General features: G+C 38.2%; 1 protein-coding gene across 1 annotated transcript; it reads right to left on the reverse strand.

The window, feature by feature from the left end:
* Nucleotides 1-306: 306 nt before the first annotated feature.
* On the reverse strand, nt 307-19586 carry LOC139760378 (cytoplasmic 60S subunit biogenesis factor ZNF622). The gene is made up of 8 exons (XM_071683483.1): nt 19311-19586; nt 17298-17421; nt 16238-16323; nt 13259-13447; nt 12722-12896; nt 6477-6594; nt 3838-3963; nt 307-1081 (listed from the first exon to the last, which is right to left on the reverse strand). Exons 1-8 carry the CDS (start codon nt 19488-19490, stop codon nt 973-975), a joined length of 1107 nt encoding a protein of 368 aa, XP_071539584.1. The 5' UTR covers nt 19491-19586; the 3' UTR covers nt 307-972.
* Nucleotides 19587-21543: the final 1957 nt, after the last annotated feature.

Genomic DNA, 21543 nt, shown 5'->3' on the forward strand with positions numbered 1-21543 from the left:
TCCTATGGCCGATCATCTTCCATTTCTTTCTCCTACATTCCTTGAAAATCACCTTACTCTTCCAAACATTGTAAAATATATTCTACAAATATTCATAATTTCTATTTGATGAAGATCATTCAAGCCAGAAAAGTTGAAAAGTTTTTGAGCAAGAAATGAATTAAGATTCGTAAAAAGCCAAAATTGTACTTTGTTAAATTATGTGCTGTAAAGCCTAATTTGGAATTTTTTTTAGCATTTATGATGGAATATGTGCTATACTTATGAGTCTATGGTGGATGACTATCATGCAGTACAAGAAAATCATTCTATGTTCTTAAACTTTATTCATATCTATGCTAACTGAAGTAAACAAGAACTTCAACATTGCATGACCTATGGCATCATGTCTAATTTTTTTTCAGTATTGAGCATATTTTTCTTTATTCATTGGCTAACAAGGAACTTGTTAAAGGGATGTTAGTGTCATTGTTTACCACTGTGAAAGGAGTGATTCAGCTTTCCAAAATATAATCCAAAGGGAAGGCATGCTACAATTTATACAAAGTCAGAAAATTCATATATTCTTTCTTGAACTTCTAAACACTGATGTTTCATCTGTGTGTGCTACTGAAGTTAGTAGGAAACTACAGTACAATACTAAGTCATGGACAGCATCTTATACATACCTCCTTTAGCACTGCATTAAATGTTGTTCATTTCAAAAATATTTTGCTTTACGTGCTATTTCCTAGAACTGCAAGCTTCACTTAAAAAATAAGTCCTGTAGCAGTAAATGTAAATTCCTACCTGGTACAAAAATATAATACTCTGCATTTTCTTTGCCATGATAAGACAAACAATTAAGTAATAATAAGGTAAAAAGCCTGGTGTATCATATACTGTTTAGCCTTCTTGGTTATACAATAAAATGTGTTCATTTTCAAAAAGCTGTAACCAAATTCATAATAACAAGGGAACTGGGGATGGTGCTTAAATTGGGTTTTGCGGTCGCATAACAAACAGCCTGTTAGCCTTCATAGAAAGTTTCATTTGGTGTTTATTCTGCATCTTCATCATGAAATCCAAATCCTTGTATTTCCTGGAAAAAGGAATAAAATCAATGAAACATTCTACTTTCACAATGACAGTTTTGTCAAAAATTCATTTGACTACGTGCAAAATGATGACAATCAAAAAGGGATGCAACTGTTTCATTTTATACCCTAAAGTATATACTACTGGCAAAGGTTATTGCACAAATGGGAAATCAAGGAATCTTTGGGGCAGTTAAAAAATTCCTCTCTAAATTTCTTTGCATAAATTCAGGTGTATCCATAGAGGATTAATTTTCATTATAAGATAATAAGAAAAAGACTTTGTATAACAAAAGGTCCAGAAGAGGGGAGAGGGCTACACGACAACTTGTCTAATCACAAAACAGCAATATACAAGTTAATTCTCTCATTAAACTCCAAGAAGGGATACTGTCTGATCTGTATGCTTACTTTTGTTCAGAAGAGTGCTTTTCATAGAGTACAAAATGAGATTATTTGAGGGGTTATATTAAAAAATTGAAGGTTTTGAAATGGTTTGGTCACATGGAGAGAATGTGTGAGGTAAGATTGATGAGGAAAGATTGACAAAGAGGATATATATGTCAGAGGTGGGGGGAACGAGAAGTGGGAGACCAAATTGGAGGTGGAAAGATGGAGTGAAAAAGATTTTGAGCAACTGGGGCCTGAACATGCAAGGTGAAAGGCGTGCAAGGAAGAGAGTGAATTGGAACAATGTGGTATACCGGGGTCGACATGCTGTCAGTGGATTGAACCAGGGCATGTGAAGCGTCTGGAGTAAACCATGGAAAGCTTTGTGGGGCCTGGATGTGGAAAGGAAGCTGTAGTTTCGGTGCATTATACATGACAGCTAGAGAATGAGTGTGAACGAATGTGGCCTTTGTTTTGTCTTTCCCTAGCACTACCTCGCGTACATGCAGGGGGAGGGGGCTGTCATTTCATGTGTGGCGGGGTGGCGACGGGAATGAATAAGGGCAGACAGTATGAATTATGTACATGTGTATGTATGTATATGTCTGAGTGTGTATATATATGTTGAGATGTATAGGTATGTATATGTGCGTGTGTGGACGTGTATGTATATACATGTGTATGTGGGTGGGTTGGGCCATTCTTTCGTCTGTCTCCTTGTGCTACCTCGCTAACGCAGGAGACAGTGACAAAGTATAATAAAGTAAAATTAATTCGTTACACAAAACATTATGTAAAATATCTTTATAAATAGGTATTAGTAATTGAGAATCTGACTCATGAATTGACTCACTGTAACCTTATCTGACAAGCACAGTACAACTTTACAAATTCCTAATTCAGATATTATAAAATTTCTGTTATTCATTATTTTTGGTTGCACTGAAATAGCAAAAAAATTTCTGCAGCAATAGGAAAAATATAAGAAACTGTGAAACTAATTCTGCTTCCTACATGATGGCCAGATATACAGCAACATGCTGGGTATGGTGGTGAATTAATTCTTAGAAATTCCATAACATTAGAATAAAATATCCGAAGTCTAGTTTGAATTTGTCACCCATTGCAGTACACCATGTGGCAGAACACACCTTTGATAACATTTTGGGTTGTCATCTCACCTGCTCACCTTACTCAAGCTACAACAACATTCAGAGAACTGGTTGCTGCCTGTACTTTGCTGTGTAAGCAACTCTTGATTTGTGAGTTCAGTACAGTACTTATTAGGTCTAGTACAGTATAAGTGTATGAAGCCCAGTGTGTAAATAAATGCACAATAATGTAAAGTTAATTACATCTGTGGACAAAGCAAGTATTGTTTTGCAGAAATAAGATCCAAGAAATTTGAAATTTATGAATGCAATGATATTTGGCTCCGGGGCTGCTCTGAGTCAGCTCTAGTCCTCCTTATAATGCAAGCCATCACTTCTGTGTACATCATGGTAAGTTATACAAATCATGTATTTAGCTTTTCATGAATTGTATAAAGACTCTGTGAGGTCTGCAATGATCACAAATTTTGTATGAATTAGTGAGCATACATTATGAAAAATCCTGAACTTTGAAATACAATCTCAAAGTTCAGTTATTCGGATATTTCAGTATTTCAATCAAGGATAGTGAATCAGTGAGGTTGTCCTGTATAACAAAACTAAGCAAACAAATAAATATTAAAACTGTCAATTCATTTAAAAACACTAGTAAGTCTATCTACCTATCACTCATCTTTAACTCCATTTCCAATTCTACAGGGTACATCAGGTACATAGTGCTTCCCAAATCACTGATACACATCAACAGAGTATTAAAGCAAAAAACATGAATTTCCACATATAAGTAAATGCTTTTTTACTCTTTATTATGATTTGTTGAGTGAAATTACCATCTCAGTACTCAACACATCTTTCTTTTATACATGATTGCCATTTCCTGTGTTAGTGAGGTAGCCCTATGAACAGATAAAGAAAGGCTGCATCCACTCATCCATTCCTTGGCTGTCATCTGTAATGCACCAAAACCACTCCCTCTCCACAACAAGCACCACAGACACTTCCATGGTTCACCCAGATGCTTCTTACTCCCTGGTTCAGTCCAATAACAGCACATCAACACCAATATAAAGTTAATTACAATGGAAAAATATCTTTGTATATAAACACAATGAGCACTGATTCAAAGAGAACTTAAAGCTAAGTTCAAATGCATGCATTAAACTAACAAATGAGTATCATGAAAATTAATGGAATCCTTGTCATGTACATGAATTTCTTTTTCTATTTATGATACTATATGACTTTCATAATCAACTTACCTCACTACATCAGACCTTGTAGCACCACTCCAGTTAAGACTGCGGTACTTTGCCACTACCTCATGCAAACTGTGACCTGGCTTTTTCTTAAGAACAACAGCCTTTCGCCTTGGATCTAACTTCTGCCTGCAGAGTTTTCAAAAAGAAAATATTTAATTTCATTCCCAAACAATAAACTGCATTACAATGAAGCTATAGAATACTCAATGTAATGTAACTACAATGGTTACCCATATATCAGTCAATAAATCTATCTATGTACATTATGCTCCCTCTTGCTTATTGTAAAGCAGAGCTCATACAATAACTCTACAAAACACTGAAATTGCTGCATACACACAAAGATGCCTTTACATCAACTGAGACATTATCAGTATTAATTTCCATTCACTTTGTACATTAACACTTTCATCCTTGCTGAGATATCTTCTAAAACATTTCCACTCACTTTGCTCAGTTTTTATCCTTGCTAAATATACAATGGTGGCACATGACACTGTCACAGGCAAAGTCGAGGGACTGCAGATGACTTATGTCATGACCAAAAAATTAGATGATATGTCTACTTACTTCAGCTTTACCTTAAGTGTAGGTTGACTGTAACTTGCTTGTACACAGCAGACTTCTTGAATGAAAAGTCTAAGTTAAATGAAGTTATTTCTAACCTTTTCATTAAATTCTTTCATTCTGTTATCATTTGAATTTCAAATGACATCACTGTTGAGTCTATCAATTCACTTTTCATCATAATATTAACTTGTTTATCATATTCAATCGCTGTTTCCTGCATCAGCGAGGTAGCACCAGGAAATAGACATAGAATGGCTCATCTACTCATATACACATATATATACATGAACGCCCATATGCATAAACATACACAGACATATACGTACATATACATGTTCATATTCATACTTGCTAGCCTTCATCCATTCCTGGCGCTACACCACCCCACAAGAAACAGTCTCGCTAATCCCCACTTCAGCGAGGTAGCGCCAGCAAAACAGGCCAAATTTGTTGACACTCAGTCTCTAGCTGTCATGTGTAATGCACTAAAACCACAGCTCCCTATTCACATCCAGGCCCCACAGACCTTTCCATGGTTTACCCCAGATGCTTCACATGCCCTTACATCTCTCTTACCCTTTCATTACTTAATAAACCACATATTGTCCTCAAACATTTCATTTCCAACACATCCATCCTCCTCCATATAATCCTTTCTATAGCCCATGCCTCACAACCATATAACATTGATGGAATTACTTTTTCTTCAAACATACCCATTTTTGTTCTTCGAGATAACATTTTCTTCCACACATTCTTCATCGCTCACAGAATCTTCGCCCCCTCCCCCACCCTGTGACTCACTTCCACTTCCATGGTTCCATTTGCTGCTAAGTCAACTCTCAGATATCTAAAACACTTCACTTCCTCCAATTATTCTACATAATATTACTTAAAAACTTACAAAAGTTTATGCTTTATATTTCTTTCTTTCTTTCATACTATTCGCCATTTCCCGCGTTAGCAAGGTAGCGTTAAGAACAGAGGACTGGGCCTCTGAGGGAATATCCTCACCTGGCCTCGTTCTCTGTTCCTTCTTTTGGAAAATAAAAAAAAAACGAGAGGGGAGGATTTCCAGCCCCCCGCTCCCTCCCCTTTTAGTCGCCTTCTACGACACGCAGGGAATACGTGGGAAGTATTCTTTCTCCCCTATCCCCAGGGATATTTTACATAATTATCCCTGAGATCACCAAAACTGATAATCTAGTCATAGTATGAATATAAAACACAAGATGACTGGGCTTGATAGGCCTCCTCCTGCTTTTGCTACATCAAAAATTGGGTACAGTGCCTACAGTAAGAGCATTACAAGTACTGCAGCTCCAATTAGGCTGTCACAGACTGTCTTTACTTAAATAAACGAAGCTGATTTGTAATTATCCCTTGAACCGTGATACTGATCATGATGGGCTTTCTTTTATGAAAAAATAAGTAAATAAATAAAAACCCAGAAAAATATTTTTTCATAGATAAAATGTGTATGATATCCATAAATACAGAGATACAGATCTCCAATAAAGTCCAAGATGCTTTCCTGGTCAAAGAGCGCTAGTCAAAACCAGCACTGCAGAGGACAATTATAATATGGTTCTAATGCAAGGAATAGACTACTAATGAGGATATACAGAATATCGTGAATGTATTGAAAATAAAATGCTTGAGAACAATATTTGGTGTGAAGTGGTTTGATCAAGCAAGTAATAAAAAGGTAAGACAAAGGTGTCATAATATGAAGAATGTGGTTGAGAGCTGAAATGTTTTGGTCATACATAAAGATGGACACTCCTCACCTGGTTCCTTTCTCTGTTCCATCTTTTATAAGTTCTTTCAGTGCCTTTCCTCCTACCCAACTCAGTTGCCTTCTATGGCACACAGGGAATATGAAGGTAGGATTCTTTCTTCTCTAACCCAGGGATACTTTATCATATTACAATGAACTCAAATATTCACTTAATGTGCTCAAATCCATTGTTTTTCATGATGAATCAACTATGCTTACAAGTAAACCATAAGTATTTCCATGAATGACATAGACAAAGGTAAAGGAATGAAAATAATACATTTCTTACCGATAATATCGACGAAGAGATCTATGACCAACAGTAGCACCAGAGGGCAATACTAATTCATAGTTTCCAGTTGTAAGCAATGTCTGCTGAACATCTTCATCAGGCAAAATTCCCTCACCTAGAGAATTCATTAAACTTTCATTAGTAACAATGATGATGATCATGATGATGATTCATGTGTGGCAGGGTGGCTATGGGAATGGATGAAGGCAGCAAGTATGGTTATGCATATGTGTATATATATGTATGTATACATTGAAATGTATATGTATGTATAAGTGCGTGTGTGGGTGTTTATGTATATGCATATGTATATGGGTGGGTTGGGCCATTCCTTGTTTGTTTCCTTTCGCTACCTTGTACCGCAGGAGATGGTGGTTAAGTATAAGATAACATTTCAACATATACATATATACACATGTAAATATTCGTCCTTGCTGCCTTCATCCATTCCCGTCGCCACCCCACCAAACATGAAATAGCATCCCCCACATACCACAACCACCACCACCAGTGAGGTAGTGCCAGGAAAAGACAAAAAAGGCCACATTCATTCACACTCAGTCTCTAGCTGTCATGTGTAATGCACTGAAACCACAGCTCCCTTTCCACATCCAAGCCCCACACACCTTTCCATGGTTTACCCCAGATGCTTCACATGCCCTGGTTCAATCCACTGACAGCGTGTCCACCCCGGTATACCACATCATTCCAATTCACTCTGTTCCTTGCATGCCTTTCACCCTCCTGTATGTTCAGGCCCCAATCACTCAAAATCTTTTTCACTCCATCCTTCCACCTCCAATTTGGTCTCCCACTTCTCCTTCCCTCCACCTCTGACATATATCCTGTTTATCAATCTTTTCTCACTCATTCTCTCCAAATGTCCTAACTATTTCAACACACCCTCTTCTGCTCTCTCAGCCACACTCTTTTTATTACCACACATTTCTCTTACCCTTTCATTACTTACTCGATCAAACCACCTCACACCACACATTATCCTAAAACATTTCATTTCCAACACATCCGCCCTCCTCCGCACAACCCTATCTATAGCCCATGCCTCACAACCATATAACATTGTTGGAACCACATACCCATTTTTGCTCTCCGAGATAATGTTCTCGCCTTCCACACATTCTTCAACGCTCCCAGAACCTTTGCCCCTCCCCCACCCAGTGACTCACTTCTGCCTCCATGGTTCCATCCGCTGCTAAGTCCACTCCCAGGCAACTAAAACACTTCACTTCCTCCAGTTTTTTCTATTCAAACTTACATCCCAATTAACTAATATAATGGATTTGTATGTAGCATTTATGGATCTGGAGAAGGCATATGATAGAGTTGATAGAGATGCTCTGTGGAAGGTATTAAGAATATATGGTGTGGGAGGCAAGTTGTTAGAAGCAGTGAAAAGTTTTTATCGAGGATGTAAGGCATGTGTACGTGTAGGAAGAGAGGAAAGTGATTGGTTCTCAGTGAATGTAGGTTTGTGGCAGGGGTGTGTGATGTCTCCATGGTTGTTCAATTTGTTTATGGATGGGGTTGTTAGGGAGGTGAATGCAAGAGTTTTGGAAAGAGGGGCAAGTATGAAGTCTGTTGGGGATGAGAGAGCTTGGGAAGTGAGTCAGTTGTTGTTCGCTGATGATACAGCGCTGGTGGCTGATTCATGTGAGAAACTGCAGAAGCTGGTGACTGAGTTTGGTAAAGTGTGTGAAAGAAGAAAGTTAAGAGTAAATGTGAATAAGAGCAAGGTTATTAGGTACAGTAGGGTTGAGGGTCAAGTCAATTGGGAGGTAAGTTTGAATGGAGAAAAACTGGAGAAAGTAAAGTGTTTTAGATATCTGGGAGTGGATCTAGCAGCGGATGGAACCATGGAAGCGGAAGTGGATCATAGGGTGGGGGAGGGGGCGAAAATTCTGGGAGCCTTGAAGAATGTGTGGAAGTCGAAAACATTATCTCGGAAAGCAAAAATGGGTATGTTTGAAGGAATAGTGGTTCCAACAATGTTGTATCGTTGCGAGGCGTGGGCTATGGATAGAGTTGTGCGCAGGAGGATGGATGTGCTGGAAATGAGATGTTTGAGGACAATGTGTGGTGTGAGGTGGTTTGATCGAGTAAGTAACATAAGGGTAAGAGAGATGTGTGGAAATAAAAAGAGTGTGGTTGAGAGAGCAGAAGAGGGTGTTTTGAAATGGTTTGGGCACATGGAGAGAATGAGTGAGGAAAGATTGACCAAGAGGATATATATGTCGGAGGTGGAGGGAACGAGGAGAAGTGGGAGACCAAACTGGAGGTGGAAAGATGGAGTGAAAAAGATTTTGTGTGATCGGGGCCTGAACATGCAGGAGGGTGAAAGGAGGGCAAGGGATAGAGTGAATTGGATCGATGTGGTATACCGGGGTTGACGTGCTGTCAGTGGATTGAATCAGGGCATGTGAAGCGGCTGGGGTAAACCATGGAAAGCTGTGTAGGTATGTATATTTGCGTGTGTGGACGTATGTATATACATGTGTATGGGGGTGGGTTGGGCCATTTCTTTCGTCTGTTTCCTTGCGCTACCTCGCAAACGCGGGAGACCGTGGAAAAAAAAAAAAAATTATTTTATTTATTTTGCTTTGTCGCTGTCTCCCACGTTAGCGAGGTAGCGCAAGGAAACAGACAAAAGAATGGCCCAACCCGCCCACATACACATGTATTACATACACGTCCACACACGCACATACACATACCTATACATCTCAACATATATATACACACACAGACATATACATATATACACATGTACGTAATTCATATTGTCTGCCTTTATTTGTTCCCATCGCCACCTCGCCACACATGGAATAACAACCCCCTCCCCCCTCATGTGTGCGAGGTAGCGCTAGGAAAAGACACCAAAGGCCCCATTCGTTCACACTCAGTCTCTACCTGTCATGTTATAATGCACCGAAACCACAGCTCCCTTTCCACATCCAGGCCCCACACACTTTCCATGGTTTACCCCAGACTCTTCACATGCCCTGGTTTAATCCATTGACAGCACGTCGACCCCGGTATACCACATCATTCCAATTCACTCTATTCCTTGCACGCCTTTCACCCTCCTGCATGTTCAGGCCCTGATCACTCAAAATTTTCTTTACTCCATCTTTCCACCCCCAATTTGGTCTCCCACTTCAACTCATTCCCTCCACCTCTGACACATATATCCTCTTGGTCAATCTTTCCTCGCTCATTCTCTCCATGTGACCAAACCATTTCAAAACACCCTCTTCTGCTCTCTCAACCACACTCTTTTTATTCCCACACATTTCTCTTACCCTTACATTACTTACTCGATCAAACCACCTCACACCACATATTGTCCTCAAACATCTCATTTCCAGCACATCCACCCTCCTGCGCACAACTCTATCCATAGCCCACGCCTCGCAACCATACAACATTGTTGGAACCACTATTCCTTCAAACATACCCATTTTTGCTTTCCAAGATAATGTTCTCGACTTCCAAACATTCTTCAAGGCTCCCAGAATTTTCGCCCCCTCCCCCACCCTATGATTCACTTCCGCTTCCATGATTCCATCTGCTGCCAGATCCACTCCCAGATATCTAAAACACTTCACTTCCTCCAGATTTTCTCCATTCAAACTTACCTCCCAATTGACTTGACCCTCAACCCTACTGTACCTAATAACCTTGCTCTTATTCACAATCACTCTTAAATTTCTTCTTTCACACACTTTACCAAACTCAGTCACCAGCTTCTGCAGTTTCTTACATGAATCAGCCACCAGTGCTGTATCATCAGCGAACAACAACTGACTAATATATATGTTCAAATAACTATTTATAGAAAATGACAATACATGCTACAATCATTAGTTTTTGTATAAAAATTCTCTGCAATGAAATTCTCTGTTAACCAAAAAATTAAAAATGAAATTTGTGACCAACAATATCCTAATAAACATCTACTATGTAAAATTTTCATTAATTCAGAAACATACTTCAAGCCATTTAGAGAGGGTGCAAGCAGCAACCACACTTCCATTAAGTGTAACATACTATGGTCCTCAGATCTATCCGAATTCTTATACAAATCTCTCTAGATCAACTCATCAATGATCAAATCCACGATAGCCTTAGCAAAACTATACTGACACATGCAGTATTTTGTGCTGCATATGGGTTCACCTCCTATGGAACTGACAATTTTACCATTTCCAGCATGACTCAGTTTAAAGGAGGAGGTATTACTCTAACATAAAAATCAATTTCATGAAAAAACAATGATACAAGCAAAAGATAAACTATTGACATTAGCATGTAGTAATTCTTCAAGTCCATATTCATTATTTTGTTCATACCTGTCCACCATATCCTGCATAGTACCAAGAATATATTAAAACAAAGGCCTTAATTCCTCACATCCACCCTCTATCGGTCATGTATAATGCACTGAAAGCAGAGCCCATTATCCACATCCAAGCCCAACAGACCAATTTCACTGTTTCCCCTGAGTGCTTCATGTACCCTGGTTCAGCCCATGAATTGAACATCGCCCCTATTTATCACATTGCTCTAACTTACTCTATCCAATATATGCCTCTCACCCTCCTGAATGTTAAAGCCCTTCAAATTCAAAGACTCTTTCATTCCTTCCCTTTTATTTCCTCAGTATCCCCCTTCCTCTCACTCTCTCCACTTCTGCCATGTAAAGGCTCTCTTCCCTCATCCTCTTCATATGTCTATACTGTATCAGCACAGCCTGATCAGCTCTCTCAATTACACAGTGCTTCCTAACACATTTTGCTCTTACACAGTTATTCCTTACATGATCAAACTTCATCACACAACATATTGTCCTTAGGCATTCCTTTTCCAACTCATACGCCCTCATTTAGTTTCTTTGAAATTTGAAATAATGGCCTATGACTGGCATTCATTCAAACACACCCAATTTTCCTCTAACAATGATCTCTCCCTTCTACATTCCACAATGTACCCAGGACCTTTGTTCCCCTCATATAAAGACTATGTACAATAAATCTAATGAATAAAACCTCTCAAACCCCCCAGCATTCTAAAAACCAGTTCCACCTAAAAACAGTTTTCTGAAATATTGTGTTCAAAATTAATTCTATAAAATCAGGGCATTCCGGCCAAAAAATGGGTAAAAAGTTACCATGGACAGTGCCCAGCCACCTTAATTGCCCCAGACAAAACACACATGCCTCACCTCTCCTTCTCTTCTGTCATAAACTTCTATTCATCCCAACACATCTCACTTTGGAGGAAAAAGTGAGATAACTTGGTAAAAAACACACCACTCTATATCATATCAATATACTTTTTATGGTAGCTAAGTATATTTCTCACACATATTCCTCAAAGTTAAAGTCTGATCCACGCATCCAATACAACTTCTGAAGCCACACTGTTGCTTCCCAGTTTGATGCTCTGTGCATGCCACCATCCTTACGATGAACACTTGCTCAAACAACTTACTAAGTACACTCAACAAACTTACACCTCTATAATGTGAACATTCACTTTTTCCCCCTTGCCTTTAAACAATACAGACATTCCACCATTCCTGACACACCTCATTTTGACCCACACATTTGCTAAAAAAAACTTACTACCAAATCAACAAAACACAGTCATCCCCTGAAAGTCCTAACCCCTTAAGCCACCATGCCACACTCTATCTTACACAATCCTTTCACCATTTCCACTCTTTTTATCAAACCACTTTCCATGGCTCTAACTCTGCATACCTTCATGCCCCAAACACAACTCATATGCTATGCTATCATCTAATAAATTCAAAAGCCTCTCAAAATACACAAGACATCTACTCAACCTCTTTTTTGCCTGTTTACCACTGCTTCCTTCACTAATGCTCCCATTTCTTTTCGTTATCTTCACACTACTCACCTTCCTTTTTTTTTACTGTACTTTATTTCTTAGTGTGTTCTGCCCCTCTGATGCATTTTCCCATTTATAACTTGACAGTTGTGTAAATCCCAATTAAAAGAGGCTCTTATAGGGAAGTATTCCCAAAACCAGAAAAGTCACTCTTTTGGTAGGCCTGTGGTCCTCATAGTCTCAGTAAAAACTTTGATTGTACTGAACAATAATCAAATTCGTTGCTAAACAGACACATAACATGAAAAAAATATTAAAAGAGAATACTGAAATCCAAGCAACAACTATATTCACAATCTAACACCAACCTGCATCAGGATATGATGATGAATAGTCATAGAATTCAGCGTATTCCAACAAACTATCACCTTCCAAAACTATGTCGTAGTGCCTTTTATCAAACATATGTTTGCGTACAGAATCCAGTGAGAGAGATCGTCGAGCAGTCCACTTGCAGGAAAGGCACTCATATCCACATCCAATCTTATCAATGAAAAATCTTTTAGATACACAAAATCTCAAACATAATTTCTCTCTCATGTACTGACAAGTAACAACATGAAGAAAGCTAATGTATAACCAATCCCAAATATTATTATCAATGAAAAAACTAATTGATAACACATTCATCACAATATCTGAGTTATTAAAGAAGATGACAGATCTTTATTTTGAAATGAAATCCACCATACACAGCAAACTGTAAGTTAGCTTTATAATTCACATCAACTCTTCACCAAAACTTATTCAATAGTAACAGAGTCATGTCATGTTAATTTCCTAAACTAAAACAAAGAAGACTCTGTTAGCATGATGTTTCAAATCAAGCAATATGAAAATAATACCTTTTCACCCAAGTATGTAATTAAACCTTCCACATCAACACAAAACTCTAAGTCCGGAATGAAAAATGAATGTTCTTCAGTCATATGATGTAGCTCATTCTCTAATGTATCAGAATGGTGCTTGCAAAACAGGCAGTCCAGCAGCTCTATTGCATCTCCCTCCCACTCATCACTGTCTACTTCCTCAACCTGTATGAAAATAAAAACTTTAGTCAAACATTAATTTCTATTATATGACAGATGGTTAAATGGGTGCATCTGATACAAAAAAAAAAAAAAGCTAGTCCCTGTCTCTCCAACTTAGTGTCTATCCCTTCAAAAAACACACTTTATGTCTACCAGCCAAGTACGTTCCATAAGATTATTACAAAAACCACCAGATCATTAACCCCTAACCTCATAAGCATCAGAGACAATTGAACTCACAACCCAAAACTGGCTAGCTATTACTATATATCTTGGAATGAAAAATTTGGATTAACATAATCATTTATAAGCTTGGAATTACATAATTACAAACTTAATCACATATAGAAATTTGTGGGTTGTTGGTTCATATGTCATCTGAACTCCCATGTCAGAGAAGAAATAAGGCTACCTAAAACATTTTTTTGTCAACTCATCAGCATTCAAAGGAAACATGCTACTTAAATGTTAAGATAGCTGTGTAAATGGGTAAGACACAAAAAATCCTCCTGTTGAAGTCCATCTATGCAATTGCTTCATTTGCAGGTTAGGACAAGGAATTACGTACAGACCATTTGTAATATTCTGGTTTTCTAAAACAATTCCAAAAAACAGAAAATGGAAATATGCTAATTCCCAGGTGAACCAGACTCAACAATGTTAAGAGATAGGTCCTAGCTAATAATGTAAGTTGAAACTCAAAAAAATTATCTGCCTGACAATATCAAATTTTTTCTTACATTTCAAGGATAAAGGGTATTATCAATAGTGAGGAAATACAGTGTAAGGTCATATGAGGAGTCCTTTCATCTACAGAATGGTCTTTTGCAAATTTCAATTCACGGCATCCATTCATGTAACCTTCCTTACATAAATCATTCTTTCTATATACTCTGCAGGACTCAGCAAACAAATCTCAAATGTGATATCCATAAACTACCTGTTTACTTTTGAATAAAAGAACATACACTCCCTGAAATGAAAAATAAAGCACAGTAAACTGACTAAGATATCAGATATCCAAGGCTTTCTCTAATGAAATATTACTGAATTTGAAAATTAGATAAAATTTTCATGCATCCTATTAAAAGTTAATTAATTCATGATTGTCTTTTTTCTTTTTTTTCCAAAAGAAAGAACAGAGAAGGGGGCCAGGTGAGGATACTTCCTCCAAGGCTCAGTCCTCTATTCTTAACGCTACCTCGCTAACGCGGGAAATGGCGAATAGTATGAAAGAAAGAAAGAAAGATTGTCTGAAATTCAAAGGAGGCAGATCAAAGTTAATCTCTAAAGTAAACTCATCAATACCAAACTCTGTTCAGAATCCTAATGCTAAAATAATCTAAAAGGAAAAAAAATCTAATCTACTGTCATTAAGTCAATCTATAAATATGAAGCTTACCAGATGCATGTTTTACTCACAAACTTGCTAAGAAAAATGTAACGACCAAACAATTACACATACAAGAGAATAAGGGAGGAAAAGAACTGACACAGGTAATTAAAAGTGCTCAGCAAGTGAAATCATTAGGCTTAGCATGGCTATTCATTTCAATGATATAACACTAATACACACTCTCAAGTATATAAATGTAGCTTCCTGTTTGTTCAACCATATACAATGTCTTTACTTTCATATCCAACTGCCTTTGAGTGGTGGCATCAAGAACAGAACAATGGCCTAATTTACACACATGCACTCTAGCTATCATGTATAATTCAACAAAATCAAAGCTAATCATCCATCATTGAGCCCACAAACTAAATGGATTACCTTGACCATCTAATATGCCCTGTTTCAGATCATTAATAACATGCAGCCCCTGCAACATACCAAATTAATCTAATTCATTCTATTCAATGCATGCCATTTCCCCTCATGAAAATTCAGGCACCCAATTCCCCAAAGCCTCTTTCACTCCATCCATACACTTCCTTCTTAGTCTCCCTCTTGCTCCTTTTAATTCTGATACACAGATCGTGTAAATCTTTCTTCACTAATCCTATGAATATATCTGAACCATTTTAACACACCTTGGTCAGCCCTCTCACTACTACAACTTTCTGTACAGAATGCACTATTATGCCTTGCACAATCCACCTGCCTCACATCACATATTGTCTTCAGTCACTTCATATCTAACATATTCACCCTCTTCCTTTCTTTTGAATTCAAGGACCATGACTCACATCTAAACACTATTAGAACCACCATGCCCTCAAACATAGAGATCTTTGCCTTTGCACCCAAGAACTTAGCCTCTCTCTTACCCCATGACTCACTCCAGGCCTCATTGTTCCATCTGCAGCCATATCCACTCCCAAGCACATAAGGAGATCCACTTTCTCTAGATCCTCTTCAGTTTCACTTACACTCAGATGATTTTTGTCTATTCCCAAGCTGCATCATCTATCTATTTACATGTGGTGAATCAAGTATTAAATTTTCGAGTCGGGGGAAAACCGAGCTCTTTATATACTAAGCACTACAAAGAGATAACATCTCAAACTTGCATTAGGCATACAAATCACTTTGTTGAGATTACATTACATTCGTAACAAAATCTGTGGCCCATTAAGCATGTGCATATCTAAGTTATTTAAAATCATGAAATCTACACATTGCTTGGTCCCAAGAAATATTAATCTTTTATATTCTACCTATACCTAGCTTCTATGTGGTGCTTTCTATTGGTTTTAACTAGCATCCAACAAATACCGCCCTGATGGTGAAGCACTGTTATTATAAATCATACTTTAATTAAAAAATATAACCCAAAACATTTACATTACCTCAATGTCCTCTTCCTCTACTTCCTCTTCAGCATCCTGTGGTTTTTGTTCCTCACAGTTAAGTTTATTCTTTCTGTTGTTTTTGACTGAAAGTAAAAGGTATACCAACTTCAGAAGCTATGTATACATATACAAATATCCAGGAAAAAAAAAAAAAAAAAAAAGGAATGACCATTCATATGCATAGTTTTACCCCCTCTTTAAAGAGGTTGTGTTCCTGGAAAAATATAAGATCTACAAGGCATTGCAAAGCAGACCTAAAAGTATCCTTAATGAGTATGGAAGTGTTCCTAATTCCTTTCAGAGTTTTTTCTTTTCACTCCTACCGAATAAAAAAGTGTACTGGAGCAAGTTTTTGCATGTTCCATGTTGGGAAAAAAAAAATCACATGCTGAGCTAAATCTTCTCACATCTCATCCACAAGACTGGCATGCAATAAGAAAGATGAAAATACATGCAAATGATTAGAAAGTTATCTGCATAATATCCATGTATATTAAAAAATTACACCTGAAGCAAAATAATGACAGGGAAATGACTGCAGCAGCAAGGAATTGTGATGAAAACCCTTTCTGATAAGTGATGCTCACACAGTGATAAGATTAGCAGGGTTGATTACCATTACTGGCGATTTAGTTTCTACCACTAATGTACCTACCCCAGTTAAAGAAAATCAACAAATCATTGCTGATGAACTCTCCAGGACTTGTACCTTCTGTGTAAATATATGCTTTCACCAAGGAATAGAACCTCAAAAAGTGACATCCTTTTCCAGTATGACCATACATACATCTCAGTATGTATCCACCCTTTAGCTATCATGAATAAAGTAATGAAATCTGAGGCTATCATCCACAGCCAAGCTCCACAGTTTATCTTGACCATTCACACATACACCCTAGTTCAGTACACTGACTGCACATCACCCCTAATACTGAGTAAGGAATGACAGCATAAAATCTGAGGATTCAGGGATCTGCATTCCATGACTAAAGCTTTTATGAAAGGTACTATATAAGCTGATCCATATTTCCAAATAGTTCAGTGTCTGCATAATTACCTTCTGCATATGAAGAGATGACATTAATATGTTTCTTAGACTGCATATGATTGTCATAGGCTTTCTGGCTGGAAAAGGTTTTCTTACAAGGCCTGCAAGGAATCTTTGTAGCATCTGCTGCTGCCTGAAAAATATTCAGGAATAAAACTTCAGTTGATTAGAATACAACCTAGTCTTTACTTCTATCTGAAAAACTGCTTTGCAAATGTTCAGATGATTCCAATCACAAAAATGCTGAACTTAGTCACTTAATTTTAGCGAAACTGCATAGTGCAGGTTCAGAATATGTGTAGGTGATATTGCAGAGATTGATCCCCTATATCAAGTTTGGAATGAAGGAGTGATAACAGACAGACAGATATAGCTTAAACCTCACCAAGTATCCAAAGAGCATTTTCTTTATACATTAAATCAACTACAAACTGACACAACCATGTGCCAAACACAGTAAAATAGAGACTATTACTCTTACAGCAAGCAAAGTATGGAATACTAAGACCAAGTCATCCAGTCAGTTAAGAAACATTATTCAGTACACAAGGGAACATAAAGCCTGATATCATTAGAGTAATAAATACAAGAATAAAAGAAAAAAATCCAACGCAATAATAAGAAAATTTCCAGATGCTCGGATGGTATGAATTCATATTTTCCTTCTTGACTGACTCTCCTCTGGTCAGTTCACACAACACCTAACAGGATATTAGGTCCTCATAACATTGGGCAAACATCAGCAACTTGAACACTGGGTGATCTGGTACCTTTCTTTCCACATCATCCTTTCACATTTCTCTTCATTTACAGGATAAATATATCCATATTTCCAGAATGGAAATCCTGTTCAAGTGCTAATAGTTCTTTACTTCAACACAGTTGTTCTGATTATACAACCAGGTATTCATCAGATATGAACGACTGATGTCCTTATATGCAATACAGACCTCACATCCACGGAAGTTCTAGCTCTACATTTCAACTGGAGGGTTGGGTCCAAAGCAATCTAACTCTCCCTCTCTCCAAGACCTACACATTTAACTCACTCATCAACAGATTAGATTAAACAGTTATGGTGACATCACGCACCCTTACTGCAGACCCACCTTCACCTGAAAACACTCATACTCCTAGTGGATACCTTCAGGGATCTTTACCCCAACAGCCTGGGTATCAGCCCAGACTGTTGGACTGAGTCATTGATCAACCAAGCTGTTGGAAGCTGCAGCCATCAAGCTCTCACAGCCCTACAGCCTGGCTGGTCTGCGAGACTTTAGAGGTACTTTTCCAGTACACCCTTGAACCTCTCTACTGTGCATCACATGCTGTTTCTGGTGGCGGAGGGCAAGATGTTATAGAGTCCTGGGTCCTTGATGTTCAGGGAGTTTCTTTTTGAGCATCTGGCGCTTTTGGATTTCAACCTACGTGCATAAATGCCTGATTCTATTGACAAACACTCTTCACTGCTAGTAATAGCTTTCCTCCCACATCATACGTTTGTTATACCTCCCATAAAGCACCTCTATCAACCCAATAATATTCATATCATAAAGAATGGGTGTCACAGATGTAAATGGACAAGGCTAAAGTACAACACACTTTACACAACAGCAATACCTATTACATTTTTGTTAGATCATAAATCAAATATGTACGACCATTCGGGTATTCTTATGATTTACACACCAAATAAAGCTCTACAAAATCTGTAGTGTCAAGTGTATGTTTATCTTCACAGGACATTCGACAATTACTGCCTCATCTCTCCTGTTAGTTAACAGGTACTAATCGATTCTTTGAACCATGTAACAAATGGTATGGTGCTTATAACCTACAATTTCCCAACATTTCAAAACTTGCACACTGTAGGTAGTTTACTATCAAGTACAGAACAGAAATATGTAAACCCCCTTTTAACGAATTCTACAAAAGAATTAGGATATCTGATATACGCTTTTTTCCCAAATATAGTTTCAGTGGAGATCCTAAACTGGTACTTCACAGTAAATATTTGTTTACCGTTGCAGTCTGGTTCTGAGCCTGACCAACACGTTCATTGAAGGCCTCTCTTGACACTGGTGATAAGTCCGCTACTTTCCGCATCAAATTATATCGATGCCAGTCCGAGCGAAAATGATCTCGCTGTCCATCACCATCTCTGAAGGCCACATGACAACTAAGACACGTAAAAGTTGCCATTGTAGTCCTACAATTCTCAGTTCACTGGAGTAGGAAGATGTTTACAATGACATCCACTGCCCTCCTGGCCTTCGGTAGAACGAGCGGGTGCAACTTATGCATTCACAATGAGGTGCACTTCAGAGTCTGGGATTCGGTTTTCCGAGTATGACCGCAACTAGGACTCACAAATTACAACAATGAATATATCTGAAATATACAAAGTTTCTGATGTGTGGATCAAACGGATGAAGATATCCTCAGTTCAATTATTCTTAACCTGAGTCGTGTAATAAACTGAAGCACACCCACAGTAATGTTAACATTTATTAATTTTGATTTTTTTCCACGAAAATGATTCATGAATCGATACAAAATTCAGAGGCAACTTTTTTTTTTTTCATTTACGACCTCGCAGGGAGCCAGTAACGTGATATCAAATCACAACAGACCCACCGGCGCCAACCCTTACCTGCATTACTACAATACCATAGCTGAAGATATCATATGATTTGTAAGTTAGGTGTGCAATTACTTATTTGTACATGAAGGGGAGGCAAATTTTTACTCGTGGGGCCCTGTCTATTGTATTTTTTCTACCATCAAGAAGGCGTCTAGATCTAAGTTGGCGCCATTTACACTCCCCTTGCTTGGACCATTCCAACCATCCACTGCCCTTACACTAAACTTGTATTTCTTTACTTTCTTCTCTGCCATCATATTATTCTGGTGATCACGATCGATGGTGATTCTGGTGATGCACATCGTGAAGTGCTTACTATCAGCATTATCCAACTTGATTTGGAAACTTAATGTTTTAAGGTGACCCATTTCTCTTTAAGGTAGATGGCTTTGTAGACCTAAACCATTCAGTGTAACTAAGCTCTTACAATTCTGGAACCATCTTAGTTGCTCTTCTCTAGCCCTTCTAAACTATTCACACAAGTCGTACATACTTGATAAAACTTCTTACTGCATTTAGCAGCTTTCCTCCCATGCCGTACATTTTTAAGACCTTCCACAAAGCATCTCTATCAACCTTATCATATGCCATCTACACATCCATAAGTGCCTCACAAATCCATCTGTGTCTGTAATTTCTCGCCTCGCACATTCTTTAAAGCAAAAACACCTGATCCACACATCCTACCAACCCTGAAACCACACATCCTGCCAATCTGATGCTTTGTATATGCTGTCACCCCCTCAATCAATGCCACCCATACAACTTGCCAAATACACTCAACAGACTTATACCTCTGTTGTTTGAACTCTCACCATTATCCCCCTGTTGGAGGTTAATATAAGTATAATAAAAAAAAAAATGTATATATATATATAAATATATATAATATACATATATATATATATATATATTTTTTTTTTTTGCTTTGTCGCTGTCTCCCGCGTTTGCGAGGTAGCGCAAGGAAACAGACGAAAGAAATGGCCCAACCCACCCCCATACACATGTATATACATACACGTCCACACACGCAAATATACATACCTACACAGCTTTCCTTGGTTTATCCTAGACGCTTCACATGCCCCGATTCAATCCACTGACAGCACGTCAACCCCGGTATACCACATCGCTCCAATTCACTCTATTCCTTGCCCTCCTTTCACCCTCCTGCATGTTCAGGCCCCGATCACACAAAATCTTTTTCACTCCATCTTTCCACCTTCAATTTGGTCTCCCTCATCTCCTCGTTCCCTCCACCTCCGACACATATATCCTCTTGGTCAATCTTTCCTCACTCATTCTCTCCATGTGCCCAAACCATTTCAAAACACCCTCTTCTGCTCTCTCAACCACGCTCTTTTTATTTCCACACATCTCTCTTACCCTTACGTTACTTACTCGATCAAACCACCTCACACCACACATTGTCCTCAAACATCTCATTTCCAGCACATCCATCCTCCTGCGCACAACTCTATCCATAGCCCACGCCTCGCAACCATACAACATTGTTGGAACCACTATTCCTTCAAACATACCCATTTTTGCTTTCCGAGATAATGTTCTCGACTTCCACACATTCTTCAAGGCTCCCAGAATTTTCGCCCC

The sequence above is a fragment of the Panulirus ornatus genome, chromosome 36, assembly GCF_036320965.1.
Source record: "Panulirus ornatus isolate Po-2019 chromosome 36, ASM3632096v1, whole genome shotgun sequence".
Taxonomy (NCBI): domain Eukaryota; kingdom Metazoa; phylum Arthropoda; class Malacostraca; order Decapoda; family Palinuridae; genus Panulirus; species Panulirus ornatus.

Bases quoted from the DNA above. Each gene is read 5' to 3' on its own strand.
- LOC139760378 (XM_071683483.1), bottom strand. From the start codon at position 19,490: ATGGCAACTTTTACGTGTCTTAGTTGTCATGTGGCCTTCAGAGATGGT. The intron at 16,324-17,297 runs GTAATTATGCAG...TTTTACTTTCAG, and splicing joins CATCTCTTCATATGCAGAAG to TCAAAAACAACAGAAAGAAT. The intron at 6,595-12,721 runs GTTGGTGTTAGA...TGAATTCTCTAG, and splicing joins ATCATCATATCCTGATGCAG to GTGAGGGAATTTTGCCTGAT.